At 28.8% G+C, this 17,185-nt stretch overlaps 5 protein-coding genes across 28 annotated transcripts in view; 2 read left to right on the forward strand and 3 right to left on the reverse strand.

The window, feature by feature from the left end:
• LOC119675739 (28S ribosomal protein S9, mitochondrial) overlaps positions 1–3,331 on the forward strand; it is a 61,662-nt gene extending 58,331 nt beyond the window's left edge. Inside the window, exons 7-8 of the mRNA XM_038086945.1 lie at positions 2,941–3,103; positions 3,170–3,331. Of these exons, the coding sequence (XP_037942873.1) occupies positions 2,941–3,103; positions 3,170–3,261 (255 nt within the window). The 3' untranslated portion in view covers positions 3,262–3,331. The remainder of the gene's footprint in view (positions 1–2,940; positions 3,104–3,169) is intronic.
• LOC119675738 (probable arginine--tRNA ligase, mitochondrial) lies at positions 3,312–5,347 on the reverse strand. Its single transcript, XM_038086944.1, has 4 exons — positions 5,223–5,347; positions 3,991–5,155; positions 3,566–3,932; positions 3,312–3,499 (listed from the first exon to the last, which is right to left on the reverse strand). The coding sequence occupies exons 1-4, from the start codon at positions 5,274–5,276 to the stop codon at positions 3,346–3,348; spliced, it is 1,740 nt and encodes a 579-aa protein (XP_037942872.1). The 5' UTR covers positions 5,277–5,347; the 3' UTR covers positions 3,312–3,345.
• Positions 5,348–6,955: 1,608 nt separating this feature from the next.
• Positions 6,956–8,235, reverse strand: LOC119681103 (EF-hand calcium-binding domain-containing protein 1-like). The gene is made up of 3 exons (XM_038094181.1): positions 7,716–8,235; positions 7,521–7,628; positions 6,956–7,330 (listed from the first exon to the last, which is right to left on the reverse strand). The coding sequence occupies exons 1-3, from the start codon at positions 8,076–8,078 to the stop codon at positions 7,046–7,048; spliced, it is 756 nt and encodes a 251-aa protein (XP_037950109.1). The 5' UTR covers positions 8,079–8,235; the 3' UTR covers positions 6,956–7,045.
• Positions 8,236–9,223: 988 nt separating this feature from the next.
• LOC119681938 (EF-hand calcium-binding domain-containing protein 1-like) lies at positions 9,224–10,399 on the reverse strand. The gene is made up of 3 exons (XM_038095251.1): positions 9,897–10,399; positions 9,720–9,827; positions 9,224–9,654 (listed from the first exon to the last, which is right to left on the reverse strand). The coding sequence occupies exons 1-3, from the start codon at positions 10,257–10,259 to the stop codon at positions 9,436–9,438; spliced, it is 690 nt and encodes a 229-aa protein (XP_037951179.1). The 5' UTR covers positions 10,260–10,399; the 3' UTR covers positions 9,224–9,435.
• Positions 10,400–11,634: 1,235 nt separating this feature from the next.
• LOC119683740 (phosphatidylinositol-binding clathrin assembly protein LAP) overlaps positions 11,635–17,185 on the forward strand; it is a 39,331-nt gene continuing 33,780 nt past the window's right edge. For 22 of the 24 annotated variants that reach the window (XM_038097563.1, XM_038097562.1, XM_038097565.1 and 19 more), the window contains exons 1-2: positions 11,635–11,716; positions 15,123–15,749. In XM_038097563.1, coding sequence (XP_037953491.1) covers positions 15,614–15,749 — 136 coding nt within the window. In that variant the 5' untranslated portion in view covers positions 11,635–11,716; positions 15,123–15,613. Of the gene's footprint in view, positions 11,717–11,738; positions 11,760–15,122; positions 15,750–17,185 lie in introns of those variants that run through there. The other 2 variants (XM_038097550.1, XM_038097549.1) reach the window with 2 other exon arrangements.

The following is a 17,185-nucleotide window of genomic DNA, read 5'->3' on the forward strand; positions in this document are numbered from 1 at the left end:
GTTTACTTTTACTTTGTTTTTAATATTTGTATTTTATTTAATTAATATTTACATTTTATTGGCATAATTTTTCTTAGTTATTAAGCTTAAACAGTAATAAATTACTGTTTAAATCAGTTTGTCTTCTGCTCTTCATATCATCTTACAGTAAAAGTATGTAACTAAATGAAGTATTAAGATTTCATCTATCACAATCTATAGGTTCTTAAAAATTAAAAATGCGACGCTTCTATACGCTTTTATTATTATATTATCATTATTTTCTAAGCAAAAACTAATATTATAAACAATTGTAGAGCTGGTCAAACACAAAACTAATTTTTCAGATAAAATAATCATACTAGAGATGGGTATACTCGTATCGATCTTTTATCGGAGATGACATGTCACATACCAAGACAACTCTAATCAATATTATGGTCTAGCCAATAAAAAAATAAACACTCTACTAAGTTTAGTAAAGAGTAGTGCCAATATGCTTACGTCCCTCATTAGAATTCATTGTTAAATAGATGTACTTCTTAAGGATCTGTCTGATAAACGAGGTAGTAAGAATAGGTACCCGGAGCTGATTTCTTACAAGATTTGTGTTTTGAGGATTTCGCAAAAATAGGCAGAGTCCTCGACAGTCGACATAGTGGAACTTATTTGAGGTGACATTAAAATGAAATGGTTAACTTGTGTTAGTTGAGTTAAAGAGTATTCTTCCAGTTAAAGTAAATTTAAATCAGTATCACTATGATTTGTAGGCTTACAATTATTTTATGTAGGTAAACTTCTACGTTTTTGTGCTTAATATTTTCTTAAAAATAGGTCCATTATATCCGCTTTTTATTTGATTTGTGATTTCGAAGACTTTTTAAATCATTTGTATTGCATGTACATCTGAAATTAGTAAATAAATTTATTTATTGCTTCAGAATTTGAGATTGTTGGCATGTTGATAAAAAATAAAAAGCTAACACCTTTAATATTTACAAAAATAGTCATTAAAATTGTTAACTATCCGAACGTTATGAGATTTCCCAGTTTTTTATTGTTTAATCTAAATTACCTTGGAAGTGTGAAAATATCTCAAATACTTATCCGTTGAAGTTGTGATTTGAAGAAACAAATCGTTCCAATGCATACGTTTCGCCTGTTGACCACATAAAATCGTTTGCATTTAAATCGCAATAATAGTTACGTGTGTAAATCAAATTGTCGTACCTGACAATGTGAAAATGATTAAATTTAAAAAATTTTATTTCAATACACTTCCTGTGCACAAAAATTAAGTAAAATGAGTTTAGAAATTTGTGTGTGCATAAATTTTCAAGTGCAAATAATCTTTGCAATTAAACAAGATTACTCATACGTTATGTGTGACGAACAATGTTCGAATTGGCTTTTGCTACGATATTTTTAACAAGATGAACTTCAACGGACTTCATGCGATTGAATTAGGTTTTGAAATATATTTTATTTTATATTTAACTTAACTATAAGAGTTTCTAACGTCTTGTCTACGAAAGTATTTTCCAAATACTTACCACTAAATATTTTAGCGGCCTAAAACTATAACGAACGAAGAACTATTCAGATTAATCAACGAAGTTAAGATAAATAATAAATCCAAAAGCGACAAGATATGTGTCTCGGAACAATCCGTTTCACAAACAACAGATGCGTTCGCACAGTTTCAGAAAAAAAAAAATCATGAAAACAAGTCGAAATTTAGTTATAAGAAAATGTGATTAGAATTGCCCACTACATATGCTTGGAATCCGCAAACAACGTTACAGTTAGTAGAGCCTTTCTTCTACATTGTAAAAGTCGATCCCTTTCTTTGTATCATGAGTACATCTACACCGCAACCACGACAATATCAATGAATATCTGCGAGGGTTTTTATTCTGCCCACCATAAACACACATCAACAATATCTACTTTAATTGCAGCTCAACTTCTCATGATGTCTTCAGTTTATTTTCATGTTCAAATATAGACAGAAATTACTGAACAGACTAGTTAAATACTCTAGTTATACGTTTACCAATTGATTCAGTTTTTAATTATATGTCCGTTATTTACTGCATTAAGCAGGGAAACCAAACTTAGACAATATAACTATATTCAAAACCTATGTCCAAATGGCAAAAAACATTCATCCTTATGGAATGCTAGCAAAGATATCAATTCCCCATAAATAAGAAACTCTCTCGGAAACTAGTTACGAAGCGATGAATGAAAATCTATCATTTGCTGATTACTTAAAAGAGGTATTTTAACCAAATCCTGAATCTGTTTATGCACCAATTATTGACTGCAAAAAGCCACTGCGTCATCTCTACTATCATGATAAAAAACTTATTTCTTTTTTCCATAAATTTCAGCACTAGATTTTTTAATGCCATTATTCATTATTATACCTAACAGAGTGAAAAACATCAATATAATTGTTCATAAATCAGGCAAAGATCCCACTTTTACCTGTTCATACAGTCCAATAAGCTTACTGCCATGTCTTTCTAGACTCTTTGAAAGTTTAAACCATTCCTTGATGGTCAAAACCTAATACCCTTCCATTAGTTTGGTCTTAGGGAACTATTGAACAAGTGAATCATATAAAGAACAAAATAAGCCAAAGAATTAAAATTAATGCACTAAAATGTAGACACGTCATTTGAAGCTTAAATCGGAGTATATTTCCAACAGTTTCATTGAATAACATTCCTATACCACAAGCAGATAAACTCACGTATATAGGTATTCACCTAAGATAGGCGACTAACTTGGCCGCAAACACATTGAAGCCAAAAAGCTACAAATGAAGCTTCAAACCTCTAAGTTGCATTTGCTCATTAATAACACAGTGTCTTCTTTAAGAGAAGATAAAATAAATAAATGTATATGTATTTAAAAAAAATATTTTTTTAAGGTAATATTTTTCTTTTACAGATACTCTATCCTCTAAGTTTTTGTGGATTAACAGACAAAGTTGATATTGAGGCTAATGTTGCTGGTGGTGGACCGTCTGGTCAAACTGGTGCTATACGTTGGGGAATTGCAATGAGTTTACGTAGTTTTGTGGATAAAGAAATGATTGAATCAATGCGTTTAGGTACGTTAAAAACATTTTAAATTATTTTATTAATTATACTAATTTATGATAAATATTATTTTTCAGCTGGTCTGTTAACTCGTGATTGGAGACGCCGCGAGCGTAAGAAGTTTGGTCAAGAAGGTGCGCGTCGTAAATATACTTGGAAAAAGCGTTAATACAACAAATATTTTATATTTGTATTATATTTGCATTCTATTAAATTAAATAAAACTAGAATCGAAACTGTATTTAATAATTAATTACATTTTATTAAGAGGATTTAAGCTCAAAATTTTCATGCCTTTATTTAACGTATGCTTGGCAGCTCGAAATAGTAAAATGCGATTTTGTTGCTTACTGGTGCAAGTTTCACTCTTAATGTTTAACAATTTTAAAGCACGACTGGTAGTGTTGCTAGGAAAGATATTTAATTTTATATTAATTTGAATCAGTGAATTTTATCAAACACCATAAACTTACCATAAACTAAACAAATAATTAACTAAAATACAAGGCTCTAGTTGTTCTTTAGTGAGCCATAGTACGCGGTCACAGCGCGCAATTTCATAAAGTAGCTCTTCAGCTATTGGCTCCTGTAAATAATGGAGGTTAGGTATTGCATCTATTGTATTGATATCAGCCATATTTTCAAGCAAACTAGATAAGCGACAGTGTGTGTATTGCAGTTTAATGCCAGTGTCACCATTGACTTGAAGTGCTTTTTCCCAATTGAATTCATAATCACGTTGGCGCCTTTGCTTTAAATCATTTATAATTACAGCTGATACGCCCAAAGCATCGGACACAAGTTTGTCGTCATTTGTAATGGATATATTTACTTTGGTAGCTATAAGTCAAGTAATATTTTTTTCTTATGAAACATATAAAATTTTACTAATAAATACTTGTGCTTTTCAGTTGTTTCTCATGCATTATGTCTCTAGCCTCATCAAGTACATCACGCAGAAATACTGCGTTACCGCTTCGTGTACTCATTCCTAAAATGCGACCGAATTTTATGTGTCTTAGTTTTGATAATGATATGTCTGGACAAAGAGCAGCAGTTGTTTTGAAACACGCATTGAAATGGTCTGTTTGAGCATTATCCACTACGTAAAAAATATCATTAAATTGAAATCGTTTAAAACGATCAATTAGCGCAGCAATATCTCGTGCTAAGTACAGAGTGGAACCATCACTTTTTATTATTGGTACACGCCGGTCATCAACCTGCACAACCTTACGCCCATCTCGTTCATTAAGTAGCAAGGATTTTTCGGATAAACTTCTTAAAATGCTGGAAATTTGTTGCTGCGAATATTGTGATTCCCAATCGTAAAAATCAAATTTTACACCCAATCTTGCATACATACGGTCTAGTTCTGCTATAGTATATTCCCGATATAGTTGCCATTGTTGAGTAGTTTCACTGTTTGTTCCAATTTCTAATTCATTAAAACAGCGACGTGCTTTTTCTGTTATATTCGGATCTGTTTTAGCTGCCGTATTTGCTGCTACATAAGCATTATAGAGTGTAGCAATAGGTTCACTTTTCATTTGTTCAGATGTTATATTTAACATTTCTACACCGATTTGTAGCATGCCAAATTGTGTACCCCAATCCCCTAAATAATTTAATTTTGTTACATTGTAACCTAATTGCCTGTAAAGATTCCCAAGCGTATTTCCAATTATGGTTGAACGCAAATGACCCACATGAAATGGTTTTGCTATGTTCGGTGAACTATATTCGAAGACTACATTTTTATTGATTTGCGGTATTGATTGGTTTCTTGATTTTTCATCTAACAGATCTGCTATAAATGCTTCCGGTTGTAACAGAAATTCCACTATTCTACTTGATTTATCTTGTGCCGGTAGTATGCGCACATTTTGTACCACATCTTGCTGAAAACTAATAGCGGGTAATGCATGCAGAATTTCTTGTTGCTGTTGATCTGCTCCTGTTAGCTTCCAGTACAGCGTGGGATTCTTTAACAAACTTTGTTGCTTTTTTATGGGCAAATCAAGCTCATAATAAATATTGTCACACTTTGTAATCTGTGAAATCTGCCATTAAATTGCTTAAATTATGATTTTTTCTTTCATCACATTTTAAAAGTCAGGATTTTCTTACTTTTTCACAAATCGCTCTGCGGATTCGACTCGACATCGTTCTGCTTAATGTCATACATTGATAAGCATTTGACACTTAACAGCTGTTTGAGGTAAAATTATGAAGTGCTTAAAAACACTGAAAAAAATTTGTGAATTTTAAATGTTCTACATATAATTTTTATTAAATTTATATAATTAATGTTATCGATATAAATTAATTGTTCAAAAAAACTATATTAAATAAAATTAAATGATTAATAAGGGCTATATTATGTATAATTTTTTATATATGAAGTACATGTATAATCACATAAACTTTTATATATATCTGTATAAACTAAACGGATATAACTGACACTATATTGTGAATTGCTTATATTCACCCGTAATAGGTATCGTTATATATATGACATTAGGTATGTTTAAAATATAATAATAATTTTTTCAACATTAATCAGTAAAAGCTGAGTAAAATTTTTAACTGAAAAAATTATATATAGCCACGGTTGCCACTTATGGTACTTTAGTACCAAAATTGGTACTTTTTTTTTCGTTTGGTACTCATGTTCAAAAAATGGTACATTTTTGACAACCCAACTTTATTGTGGATATTTCCAATTAATTTTTTTTATAATTGCAACTTTGCACTATTTTATATTTTGTTCATTTATAACAGTATGAAAAACACAGAACGAAAAAAATAAGAAGGTTAAAAAAATTTTGGACTTTTTTTTACAGAAATGGTACCTATTTAAACCAGTTTTGGTACAGGAAAAAATTTTTAAGTGGCAACCGTGTATATAGCTTAAACCAGGGTTTCGAACCGAGAATTTTTGCGACTTGGTCTATAAAAAAAGATTTATCAATTAGTTTCGATAAAAATATCAATTTTTCCTCAGTTTCCAAGGAATATATTTTATGTGTTTGTATTAAAAATTAGATATATTGTCATTACAAAATTTTTGTATAAATTCTTTTAAGATAAACTAATTTTAAAAAGTTAGCAATGAATTTTAGTTCAGAATATGATCTAGTTTAACTATATTCCCGAGCAATAAAGTATAATTCGAATTCATAAAAATACGTCTATATACACAAAAAAGCGACAACTGAAAACAAGTGTGGGTGTTAAATAGGTCCTGACGTACTGAAATAAAATAAGCTTATATATTTTTTTCGGCTTTCATTTAAACAAAATGATCGAATTCTATTTAGTTCCGGTTCAAAGTCCTCTCTATTAATAACAAATTTAAGTAGCACGCATAATCACAGACTAGTATAAGTAATAAAACATAACGTGTACACTGCAATGTCTTCCATTTAAGTATACTGAACTGTTTACATCAGACGTTTCCGTGAGTCTTTTTATTGTTAAACTCTTTATATACATGCGTATTTATGGGAGTACATTTTAATTCTCCAGTTATTGTTCACCATTTTAAGATAAATATCTTTTCCTCCATTTCCTCCATGCCGCCCGTTAAACGCTTTTTGTATTTCGTGTTTCCAACAATTTTTTTATTACAATATGCTTCCTATATGTTAGTATTATACGTTTTTATACGAGCGTTATTTATTTAAAAATAAAATTGACCAACAATTTTTGAATCAAATGAATAAATAAAGCAGTTAATTAATTTTAAAACTTACCATATGAGTAATTAAAAGAAATAATTACTGAAAATAATTCAGTATCACTGATATTAAAGCGTTTTCCACATTATTACAAAAGAATTAATAAAATTGTTGTCATTACAGTTATACAATTTAATTGAATTTTTTACTAAATATCTCAACCAAAATAATTCCATCATTAACGTTAACATAAATAATTTTCGTTGATTACTTCTTGGTTTTGAGATTATTTAACCCAGATAAACCAGCAGATGTACTAGGTTTACGTACTGTTTCCTCTATATTTACATGTGGATTTTTAAGATCGTTACTGACCTTGGATATAACATTGGCACAAACTGCAATACTTTGCTGTATACCAGCTGAAGGCAAGCACTCGCCAAGGAAGCACACTAGCAAAGGTTGCTTTGAAACTACGCTAGAATAATCTTCATAAGATATGACACCATCCTTATCCACATCAAATTTTTGAAATAATAATTCAACCATATCCTAGTATGTAAGAAATAAATCAGATCCTAGTCTACTCTATTTTGATTACCAACACAGATGACAACTACAAAGCGCAACCAAAAGAATATCAGTTCCACAAAGTTTAATCAGATCAACTTTAGGGGTTGCCCCAAAAATTGTTGTATGATTGTCATCTGCGTTGAGTATAAATGAATTTCATTATATTTACCGAACGTAGTTCATTGATTTCATCTTCGTCGTCACCAATGAAAAATTTTTCAACAGCTTGTGTAACGACTTCACGATTCAGATAGCCAGTACCCTGTACATTATATATCTAACAAAAGTGCATAATTATTATAAAAATAAATCTAAAATTCTAAATTCAATTGTAAAAGCCAACATTTAAATAAATATATCTTACCTGAAATGCAAATCTCATCCTATGTTCTAATTTATCAGTCATAAAAACTGAAAACAATTTAACAAACGCTATTGGATCCACATCTTTAATTTGCTCCGATGTCAGATGTAAAAGGATCCGTTCGATAATCTGCAAATCATAAATATGGAAAAGAACTAAAAATAGATGAAAGAATTGTTTTCTAGTCATATTTTTTGCTTTGGGTCCATTGGCGAGTACGTATTTATGATAAACCAAAAGAATGCACTTTACTTCCATGGATGTAAACACACTTTGTTTAACCATATACGCCAAAAAGTCATGGTAGGTATTGTCGAAGCGTGTGTTTTGAACATCATCTAAAGTTTGATCTAATTTATTCATATTGGCTTAAGCGGTAAAATATTTGAAACGGTACTCGTCCAAGATCAATTAACGTATATTTAATTTAAAATTTTTGTAAATCAAAATCTCAAAATCAAAATTGACGTTTTATTTTTTTTACTAGCAATTCCGAAACAACGTCTCAATAAAAGAATATATAACTGAATAAGTAAATAAATTTAATAAGTTTTCATTTGATTATAAATTTTTAAAAGCAAAGTTTGCTAAGTTTTGATGTAAATAATTATTTTGAGGTACATCGAGGCAATAATGCACAAAATATTATTTTTATTATACATATTTGTACTTTTAGTATACTCTTATATGTACATAATTCTAAGCAATCTAATGACTTATTTTCGCGATAACATATATATATGCGACATATGCAATGTCTTTGAATTATTTAAATATATATAAGTAATATAGTTGACAGACATATCGTCACTTAGAATTTATAAATTCGATTATATTCGACTATAGGTATTTTCTTTTGTAAGCATGTCGCAAAAGAACAAATAAAATAAGCACTACATTCAATAGAAATTTCATTAGGCTTACATATGAAAGATATTTATAACATTTAAAGTTAAAACTTCGAATATGAATAATAATTATTTGTAATTATTCGTGAGAATATCTTTTTTACATGATTGTGAATAAGATATAATTGTCCATGCCTTTTAACAGTGAAATAATAAATAGAAAAAAATTAACGTGTTTGTTACGAAATACGAATAATTAACGAAATCATTCGTTGACAGTTAACTGGAAAATTCGTATGTACTTCCAAAAACCATTCACAATAGATGAATTTTTAGTCTTGGCAACCATTTGATTTGAGCTGCTTAGAGTTAAGCGATTGCAAAAAGGTTGGGCTAAATAAGCCAGCAGTGTTGTTGTTTCATATGTTACTTTTAAAATAAGCAGTTCTTCTTTTATGATATCCTTACAAAAGAAACGGCCTTACGTATATATTTCAAAATTATAGCCATTATTACATTAACTAATAGAATATTAGAACACAGGATCTTATGTGTAATATAACCCACAACAGCATTAATTATATAATTTACAATAAATAAAAAATATTTTTGTTGTTGTATTAAAATAATTTATTCAGATTTAGAAATATTTGATGTGTAGTACGAAAAATTTTGAAATTTTGATTTATAAATTCAATATTATATAAAAAAGTTGTATTTTGAATATATTAGAAAAGATTCCTTTTCTACATCAAAATACTATGAGCAATCATACAAACATTTCTGTAACCCGTAATTCTTGCTGATTATTTCTTTGTTTTCAGATTTGTAAAACTAAACAAACCGCCAGAAGTACCAGGTTTACTTTTTGGTTAATCAAAATTAACATTTGGAGTTCTAAGATCATCATCTACTTTTGAAATAATGTTGGCACAGACAGCAATACATTGTTGAGTCCTTTTGGCAGGTAAACACTCACCAAGGAAGCACACCAATAAAGGTTGCTTTGAAACTACGCTAGAATAATCTTCATAAGATATAACACCATCCTTATCCACATCAAATTTTTGGAATACTAATTCAACCATATCCTATTATATAATAAATTAGTCAATTCTTACTTTACTTTATTTTAAATGTATATCATCATGCTTACTGAGCGTAATTCATTAACTTCATCTTCGTCCTCACCAACGAAAAATTTTTCAACAGCTTGTGTAACGACTTCACGATTCAGATAGCCAGTACCCTGTACATTATATATCTAACAAAAGTGCATAATTATTATAAAAATAAATATAAAATTTTAAATTCAATCTTATTTGTATCTTACCTGAAATGCAAATCTCATTCTCTGTTCTAATTTATCAGTCATAAACACTGAAACCAATTTGACAAACGACATTGGATCCACATCTTTGTACTGCTCCGAAGTCAGGTATAAGATAATGCGTTCAATAATCTGCAAGTCATAAATATGGAAAATCACAAGAAACAGATGAAAGAATTGCTTTCTAGTCATATTTTTTGCTTTGGGTCCATTGGCGAGTACGTATTTATGATAAACCATAAGAATACACCTTACTTCTTCCGACGTGAACGCACTTTGTTTCACCATATACGCCAAAAAGTCATGGTAGGTACTGTCGAAACGTGTGTTTTGCACATCATCTAAAGTTTGATCTAATTTATTCATATTGGCTTAAGCGGTGATTTTGAAATAAATTTTGAAATGACGTTGACACAAAATCTGTATGACAAAAAGTATGTAGACGACGTTATTTTTAATATATGTATTTATATGACTTGTAACAACTTCAAAATATAAACAATAAAACATATGTGACAAAAAATAATATTTATCTACAATATATTTAAGAATGTATTTGATTGTAAATGTTTATACATCTCGAAGCTTACTTAGTTTTAATGAGACTGAAAAATTATAATAGGATATGGACAATATTAATATATAATTTATAAAAGTTGGTGATATAATTGTTTAGTATAATATGTTTCACGGTTTATATCACTGGGTCTGTATACACTAGCGGCAGTTTAACGCTTGAAATTGTTTTCTGACATAAGACTGTGAAGACAGTCAGGCCTATTCTGAATACTACCAGGGAACAAAACTCCCTATTCCCGCGCTGTTCCCGAACACACAACTCCCTTATTCTGAATTGCCTGGGAGACAGCAGTTCTGGGAACAACAACAGTTTCAAATTTGTTTTGTTAAATTTTGGCAACCATGTCACTTTTTAATGACGAAAAGTGAGAAAATGAGCAAAACAAAGAAAAGAATTGCGTATCATATGTTGATTTAAATGTTAAAATCGCATTATTTGTTTGCTGCACAAATTATTAGAAATAAATATAAATAATTTAATAAGTGATTAATGAAAAACTTTTATTTTAATGAGAAAAATAAACATATAAAAAGAATTGTGCAGTTGTTGGTGTTCATTTATATAAAAACTTTTCAAAAACTTTAAAAATGCATTCAATTGCATTTCGAATATTAGCGGAGGATTCGAAAATAAAATATGGAAAACACGTTTTTGTCCTCCTTATTAGCTACAATTCTTTTTCATTTGTTTTATTTGTTGTTGTTGTTTTTAGTTTCAACGAATTTAGCTTGTTAAATTTTATATTATTGATTTTTTCTATTTACTATTATTTACTGTGGTCTTATTGACCACTAGATAAAATTTTTTAACTATTCAGTTATTCAGTTATATTACATATGCAGCAATTGAACGCATTATAACGAAATTTACCAAAATCCGTTGTCAAATCGTAGTGAAATTGTAATCGAAGCACAGGAGGTGTCAAAATGGCAAATTTATTTGTTTGTTCTGCTTTTATTGTTTTGAACCTAAACAATATAAAAATTGAACTAAATAAATTGAAATAAATAAGACAACAAGGAGTACATCACATATTATTACTGATATAATTATTACAATCATATATAGCATGTTGCATATATTAATTTTGTTATTCTATTTCATTTACATTTTTCCCTTTTCCAACACTCTTCATAATTGCGCAAAGCAAACCCGTCTAGTCAGAAATGTAATAGCAACCTTGCGTACGCACATAAACTTTTTTCTTTTATTGGAAAAAATCGAATAAGTGAGCAAGAAGTTGGTATAATTCGTTTCAAGCTCCGTTAAATTAATACTAATTAATTGTATATTTTAATTTATATTGTTTAAATTTTATATTGATGTGAAAAGCCGACACATTCATACATAAGCATAGAATTTTGTGATAACGTGCAATAAAATAAACGGGATCAAACGAGTTAAAAAAAGTTCAATAAGAAAAGAACATCAATAAAAAAAAATTAACGACGGGAAAATAAAAGTAATAAATAAGAAAAAAAGAGAAAAGATCACAAAAGCAGCATTTAAAATGGTTAAAGAATTTTTGATTGTTTATCGACGTGGCCGGAAAGAAGTATAAAAAATTTTTGTTTCTTTAAAATTTTGTCAGCGAAGCACTTGATTTGCATCGTAGGAGCAGTGGCAACATAAGGGAAAGCATCGATTTTTACTATTGTTGCTGTTGTTATTGGGTGCGGGTGTTATTAGGGGGTGTTAAAATGCGTTCAAAATTTGCCTGCAGCTGGACACGTTAATAACAATAATTTTATAGTAAAAGAAAAAGATATTTTTTGCACTAAAAATTTCGCATGAATCGCGAGTGATGTAAAATTTAAAAAAAATAATTGAACGTAGTTATTATTTGTATTTAAAGAGAATTTTTATCCTAATTTTTTTAACATTTAATTTTAAAGTGTTTGAAATCTTTGTTTCCTTCTGATTTGCCCAAATTATGTCATGCGTTCAAAGAAAACTTCTAAAATGGGTCAGTGCCAAACATCAATGTAATGCTCAGGGGTAAATTATGTGGTCTTCTAGAGGACAAGAAGGATACTATGTTGAATTTAGTAAAATTGTAGAAGTGATATGAACCAATAGCAAATATAATATATTTTGTATATTAAAGTGGCTGTTATGTGAAGTTTGTTGATGAATTGTCACCAAATTGTTGTTAACTTGTAGTTCCCCGGTGAAAACATTTAAACACATTTATTTTACATTATCTATTATGTCTATCTATATCTGTGTTTTCAAAATTTTACTTGAGTTTCGTTAATAAAACGATTTGCCACTATCAAAATGTCTGTATATAAATTCTCATCTCAATTTAATTGATCAACTGTCCAGAGTTTACAAGTCTTAAACTAACTTGTTTTCCTCTCCAAGTCTTATATTCCTTGTTTTCATTATTTTTCTCAATTAATATTTCTATTATATCGTTTTATTTATATAGTTCTTTATATTAAAAACTAAAGAAGCTCAATATTATTTTTTAAGAACAACAAAAAAAGCAAATATTAATAAATTTTTTTCAAAAAACCTTGGGTGGTTCATCAACGTGTTATCGTTAGCATTACGCTGGGAACTCACAGAGGTTCAATGGGTCACCGGTATTAAAGTATTTTTGTTTTTAATATATTGAGCAACTATTAAAAAATTTTAGGAAATATACAAACGTGAACATTCTTTTAGTCTCTGCAGTACACCTTGCCTTTTTCTATACTTTCTTTTATTTTGAATTTCATACGTAAAAATGTATTCCATAGGCGTTTTAAGCTCTTGCTGAGCTTAATTAAATCATTAAAAAATTTGATTTCAGTTTTTTCCTATTTTTTGAATATTATTTAAATAAATTCGTTGTCTCTAAAAGATAGAAAAAGCTTTTTGTTATATGGACCAAAAAACCAATTTATTCAAAAAATTAAATTATTATTGTATTGAACCACATATCCATCTACGTAATTATAAATGGTTTTTGTTTTAATAGATGAAATTTAAATTTTTTCTTATATTGCGATTTAGTTTATATTTCGTTAGAAATAATAAGTTTATGAAGGATAAATAAAATTTTTCATTAATTGTGATTAGTCAATATTGTTGTAAGTTCTGGAATAAAAGTCCTTGTAATAAAATGAGAAAAATTAAAAAAAAGAGGGAAGGGAAATAAAAGTAGAAAATATGAAATTAACTATATTAGAGGTAAAGAAATATTGTCAACTAAATAGAGCGGAACCAAAAATTTATAAGGCTCAAACTGAGCTGAGCAATAAAAAAAGGGTAGAGTTATGTGAAGTTGAGGTTGAATTGGGGAATAGTATTACCGAAGTTAGGACCATACAGTTCATGATGCATAGAGAAGACTTATTTTATCCATATATCTGTTGAGGCTTTTTGGGAACCTTATTGGAAATGCATATTAAATAATAGGTATCATTTATTTATTAATTAATAAGATCAAAACTTAATGTTAATGTCGAAAAATTAATGTGTTTCATAGTGTTAGTAATCTCTGAAGTCTTTTTGTATACAATATCTTCAGATATTTTTAAATTTTACTACCTACCATGTGGTATAATAACATTGGTTTAACACTTACTGTATTTATAAATTGTTATATCTATTGTTTTCTCAATAGATCTGTAATTTATTGCTTACATTAGCGCAATAACATTATTCTGTTGCTATGGTTAGCAATGACATATATCTGATTCTGCTTATATAGTGCAGTGCATTTTAGATTTGTTAGTTCCGTTATTTTTTCATGATAACACTGTTACTAATCGTTTATTATATTGTATTGAACTTTCTTACGTATATAGAGTTTACAACGACCCATCTTTTTAGTTCTAGTGTGTAGGAATTTTGTGTTTGGTTTTTCTTTTTTTCACAATTTACAAAAGTAGCTTATATATATCTAGAAAAATCTGCAATATAAACAGCTTTCTCATGTTTTTAGATCTGAGATGTATTTCGTTCTTAAGTCTGTTTGCCTATTTTTTTATCTTCTTCCTTATTTAGTACACTATTTAACTCTATTCTATTCATTAAATTTTAAGTCTAATTTTGGTTGTAATATATAGAAATCGGAATTATTGACACTAACTTAATTTAAAGGATTACGTTCTATTGAAAAATGTACACGTATCATTTCACAAAAAAGTGTTATATATATTTTTAGAATAGTTTACATATGTTCTGTTTTCTTCTCACAGCTAATAATCTTCATTATTTAAGCCGTAATTTTTTTATTTTTATTTTAATAGTTCTTTTTTTCTATTGTTTTTAGCGTTTTGTATTTACTGCAGTTTTCAGCGCGCAATTTTTCTACGTCAAAGCTGACCATATGGTATATAAAGCTTGGCATGCATATGTGAATATAATTAAAATAAATAAATTATATCTATAGAGATAAGATATAATACAAAAATCCTAATAATATAATATATAGAAATTAAAATATATATTATGGAGCATTTGTTTAATTTTTTCAATTTTACACACGTGTTATCGGCGCTTTACTCAATAATTGAAAATATGAATACATGTACAAATAAGAGGAGTGAATAAATAAATAAATAATTATATATATAAATAAATAAGTATGAATGTGTTGAGCTTTTCGATTTTTGCAAAGAAATGCAAACAATTTAATTATTTTTGATTTCCAGCATCTTTCACATTGACATCGAAAACACAATCAAAGCTGGAACTTTGATACCAACAAAACAAACAGTGTTGCTCTACTCCTTACTCTTGCTGCGATTCTTTGGTCATAAAATCAAACAAGTCTCACTTTTCTACATGAATATTGAAAATATTATATATGCAGAGATTCAGTGCAAAATTGGAAATTGTAATTGAAGCAACAAATTAGATTGCGCCCTATAATACTACCGAGCGAATCTATCAACAATAAAGTGTGAATAGTTAGTGAAGTCGTTGTCGCTGTTGTGCGGTGGTTTGATAACTAATTTCGTAATATATAAATAAAAATATCACAGAAGAAAAAAATTGCAAAAAAAGAAACAATAATAAAGCTATAAGTGGTTTTAAGTAAAAAAAAAAAAAGAAAACGTAAAGTGATATATAAAATTAAATAACTGCAATTGTGCACTTGTCTTAAATCCTCAAGGAGTCGTTAAAAACACAAACAATCATCATGACTATGGCTGGGCAAACAATTAATGACAGGCTGTTAGCTGCTAGGCACAGTCTGGCTGGTCAAGGTTTAGCAAAGTCTGTATGCAAGGCCACAACAGAAGAGTGCATTGGACCGAAGAAGAAACATTTGGATTGTAAGTAATAAAGCGTAACTTATAAAATAACCTCTTATCAAATTTATATAATTAATATTTATAATTATTTAATTTCTGATACACAATTTTTATTCCCTTTTAAAATTTACATTCACTTCCTGTTCAAAAAATAAAAAAAAATAAAACATAAACCACAACAACAAAAAATTAATTGATAAACATGCATTGATAATACATTGTGTTGTATAATTTTCTTGAGCTGCAACACAAAAAAGCCTAATTAAGCATCTTGCATTAATTATAAAAAAAGAAAAACTTCAAGATAACTGCATATACGTATGTATATCGTTTGTGTGCAATAACTTATTACTTGCAACATAAACAATAATAATATCCAAAGACCGATAAAAAATGGCAATATTAACAACAACAATAATAATAATAACAAAAACAACAAAACAACATCATGCAAGCGAACTTTAAATTTCCTTACTTTTACTTGCAAGCACACAATTTATGTGCTGGTATTTCTTCAACGTAACGTCATTCCAATTTATTTTCTTTTGTTATTCATACTACGTCTCCCACAAGTACAGAGCCCGCTTGCCGCTCTCATTTTAGTACTATTCAGTTATGTCATAAAACTAGCGTGCTTACAGAGTAGTCTTACAGAGTTGCCGAAAGCTTAATAAGAAATTCGCGTTAGAAATAATCATTACAAACTTGCTAGGATTATGTATTATAACAAAGATATAACTACTGAGTAGTTATTATAAGTAACTACAGTTACTTTAAGGGTATGCGTATATATGAGATATATTGTAATAATATCATATACGATAATTATATATATTGAAGTTGTTGTAATCAGCTAAGAAAACTCATAAGTTCTTGTGACTTCTCAAGTAGTGAAGTAGTAGAACACAAAATTAATCCAAAGAAAATGAAAAGAGAAACGTCGAGGTGTCGAGAGTATAACTGCCGCCTAGGGCATATTAGTTTTTTAGGGTCCACTGAAAACATATAGAATTTACTTATCTTGAGGACTATTTTCCGCCTTTCTACACCATATCTTTTTAGTATTATTCAGAAAGATATAAGCAACTTGTTGTTTCTTGCCACGTAATTACTTATATTAGAGACAATTTTACACTATTTGGTAAGTAACACTCGTGGCATGATAGGTCCATTTCCAAACTCTCGTTTCGCTGCTTAATAGAAACAATTTAATGGAAATAATATGATATAAGAGTTAGGGAAAGAAGACGGTGATATGGCAAAATAATTAAATATGGTATATGTTTAGTCTCAGTAATTCAGTTTTCTTAATGAAATGATCCGATTAGTCAGTAGACTTCAAACTATCTTGTGCATAGAGGGATTATTGAACTAAGTTATAAGAATTTTGTGGTTGATAACGAAATAATCATCTCTTCTTAGAAAAACGAAATACTTGTTACTGAAATACAATTATT

Source organism: Teleopsis dalmanni, chromosome 2, assembly GCF_002237135.1.
Source record: "Teleopsis dalmanni isolate 2A chromosome 2, ASM223713v2, whole genome shotgun sequence".
Classification (NCBI taxonomy): Eukaryota; Metazoa; Arthropoda; class Insecta; order Diptera; family Diopsidae; genus Teleopsis; species Teleopsis dalmanni.

Bases quoted from the DNA above. Each gene is read 5' to 3' on its own strand.
- LOC119681103 (XM_038094181.1), bottom strand. From the start codon at position 8,078: ATGAATAAATTAGATCAAACTTTAGATGATGTTCAAAACACACGCTTC. The intron at 7,629-7,715 runs GTAAGATATATT...CACTTTTGTTAG, and splicing joins GGATGAGATTTGCATTTCAG to ATATATAATGTACAGGGTAC. The intron at 7,331-7,520 runs GTAAATATAATG...CTTACATACTAG, and splicing joins AAATCAATGAACTACGTTCG to GATATGGTTGAATTATTATT.
- LOC119675738 (XM_038086944.1), bottom strand. From the start codon at position 5,276: ATGACATTAAGCAGAACGATGTCGAGTCGAATCCGCAGAGCGATTTGT. The intron at 5,156-5,222 runs GTAAGAAAATCC...ATTTAATGGCAG, and splicing joins GCAGAGCGATTTGTGAAAAA to ATTTCACAGATTACAAAGTG. The intron at 3,933-3,990 runs GTATTTATTAGT...CTTGACTTATAG, and splicing joins GAAACAACTGAAAAGCACAA to CTACCAAAGTAAATATATCC.
- LOC119681938 (XM_038095251.1), bottom strand. From the start codon at position 10,259: ATGAATAAATTAGATCAAACTTTAGATGATGTGCAAAACACACGTTTC. The intron at 9,828-9,896 runs GTAAGATACAAA...CACTTTTGTTAG, and splicing joins GAATGAGATTTGCATTTCAG to ATATATAATGTACAGGGTAC. The intron at 9,655-9,719 runs GTAAGCATGATG...ATTATATAATAG, and splicing joins AAGTTAATGAATTACGCTCA to GATATGGTTGAATTAGTATT.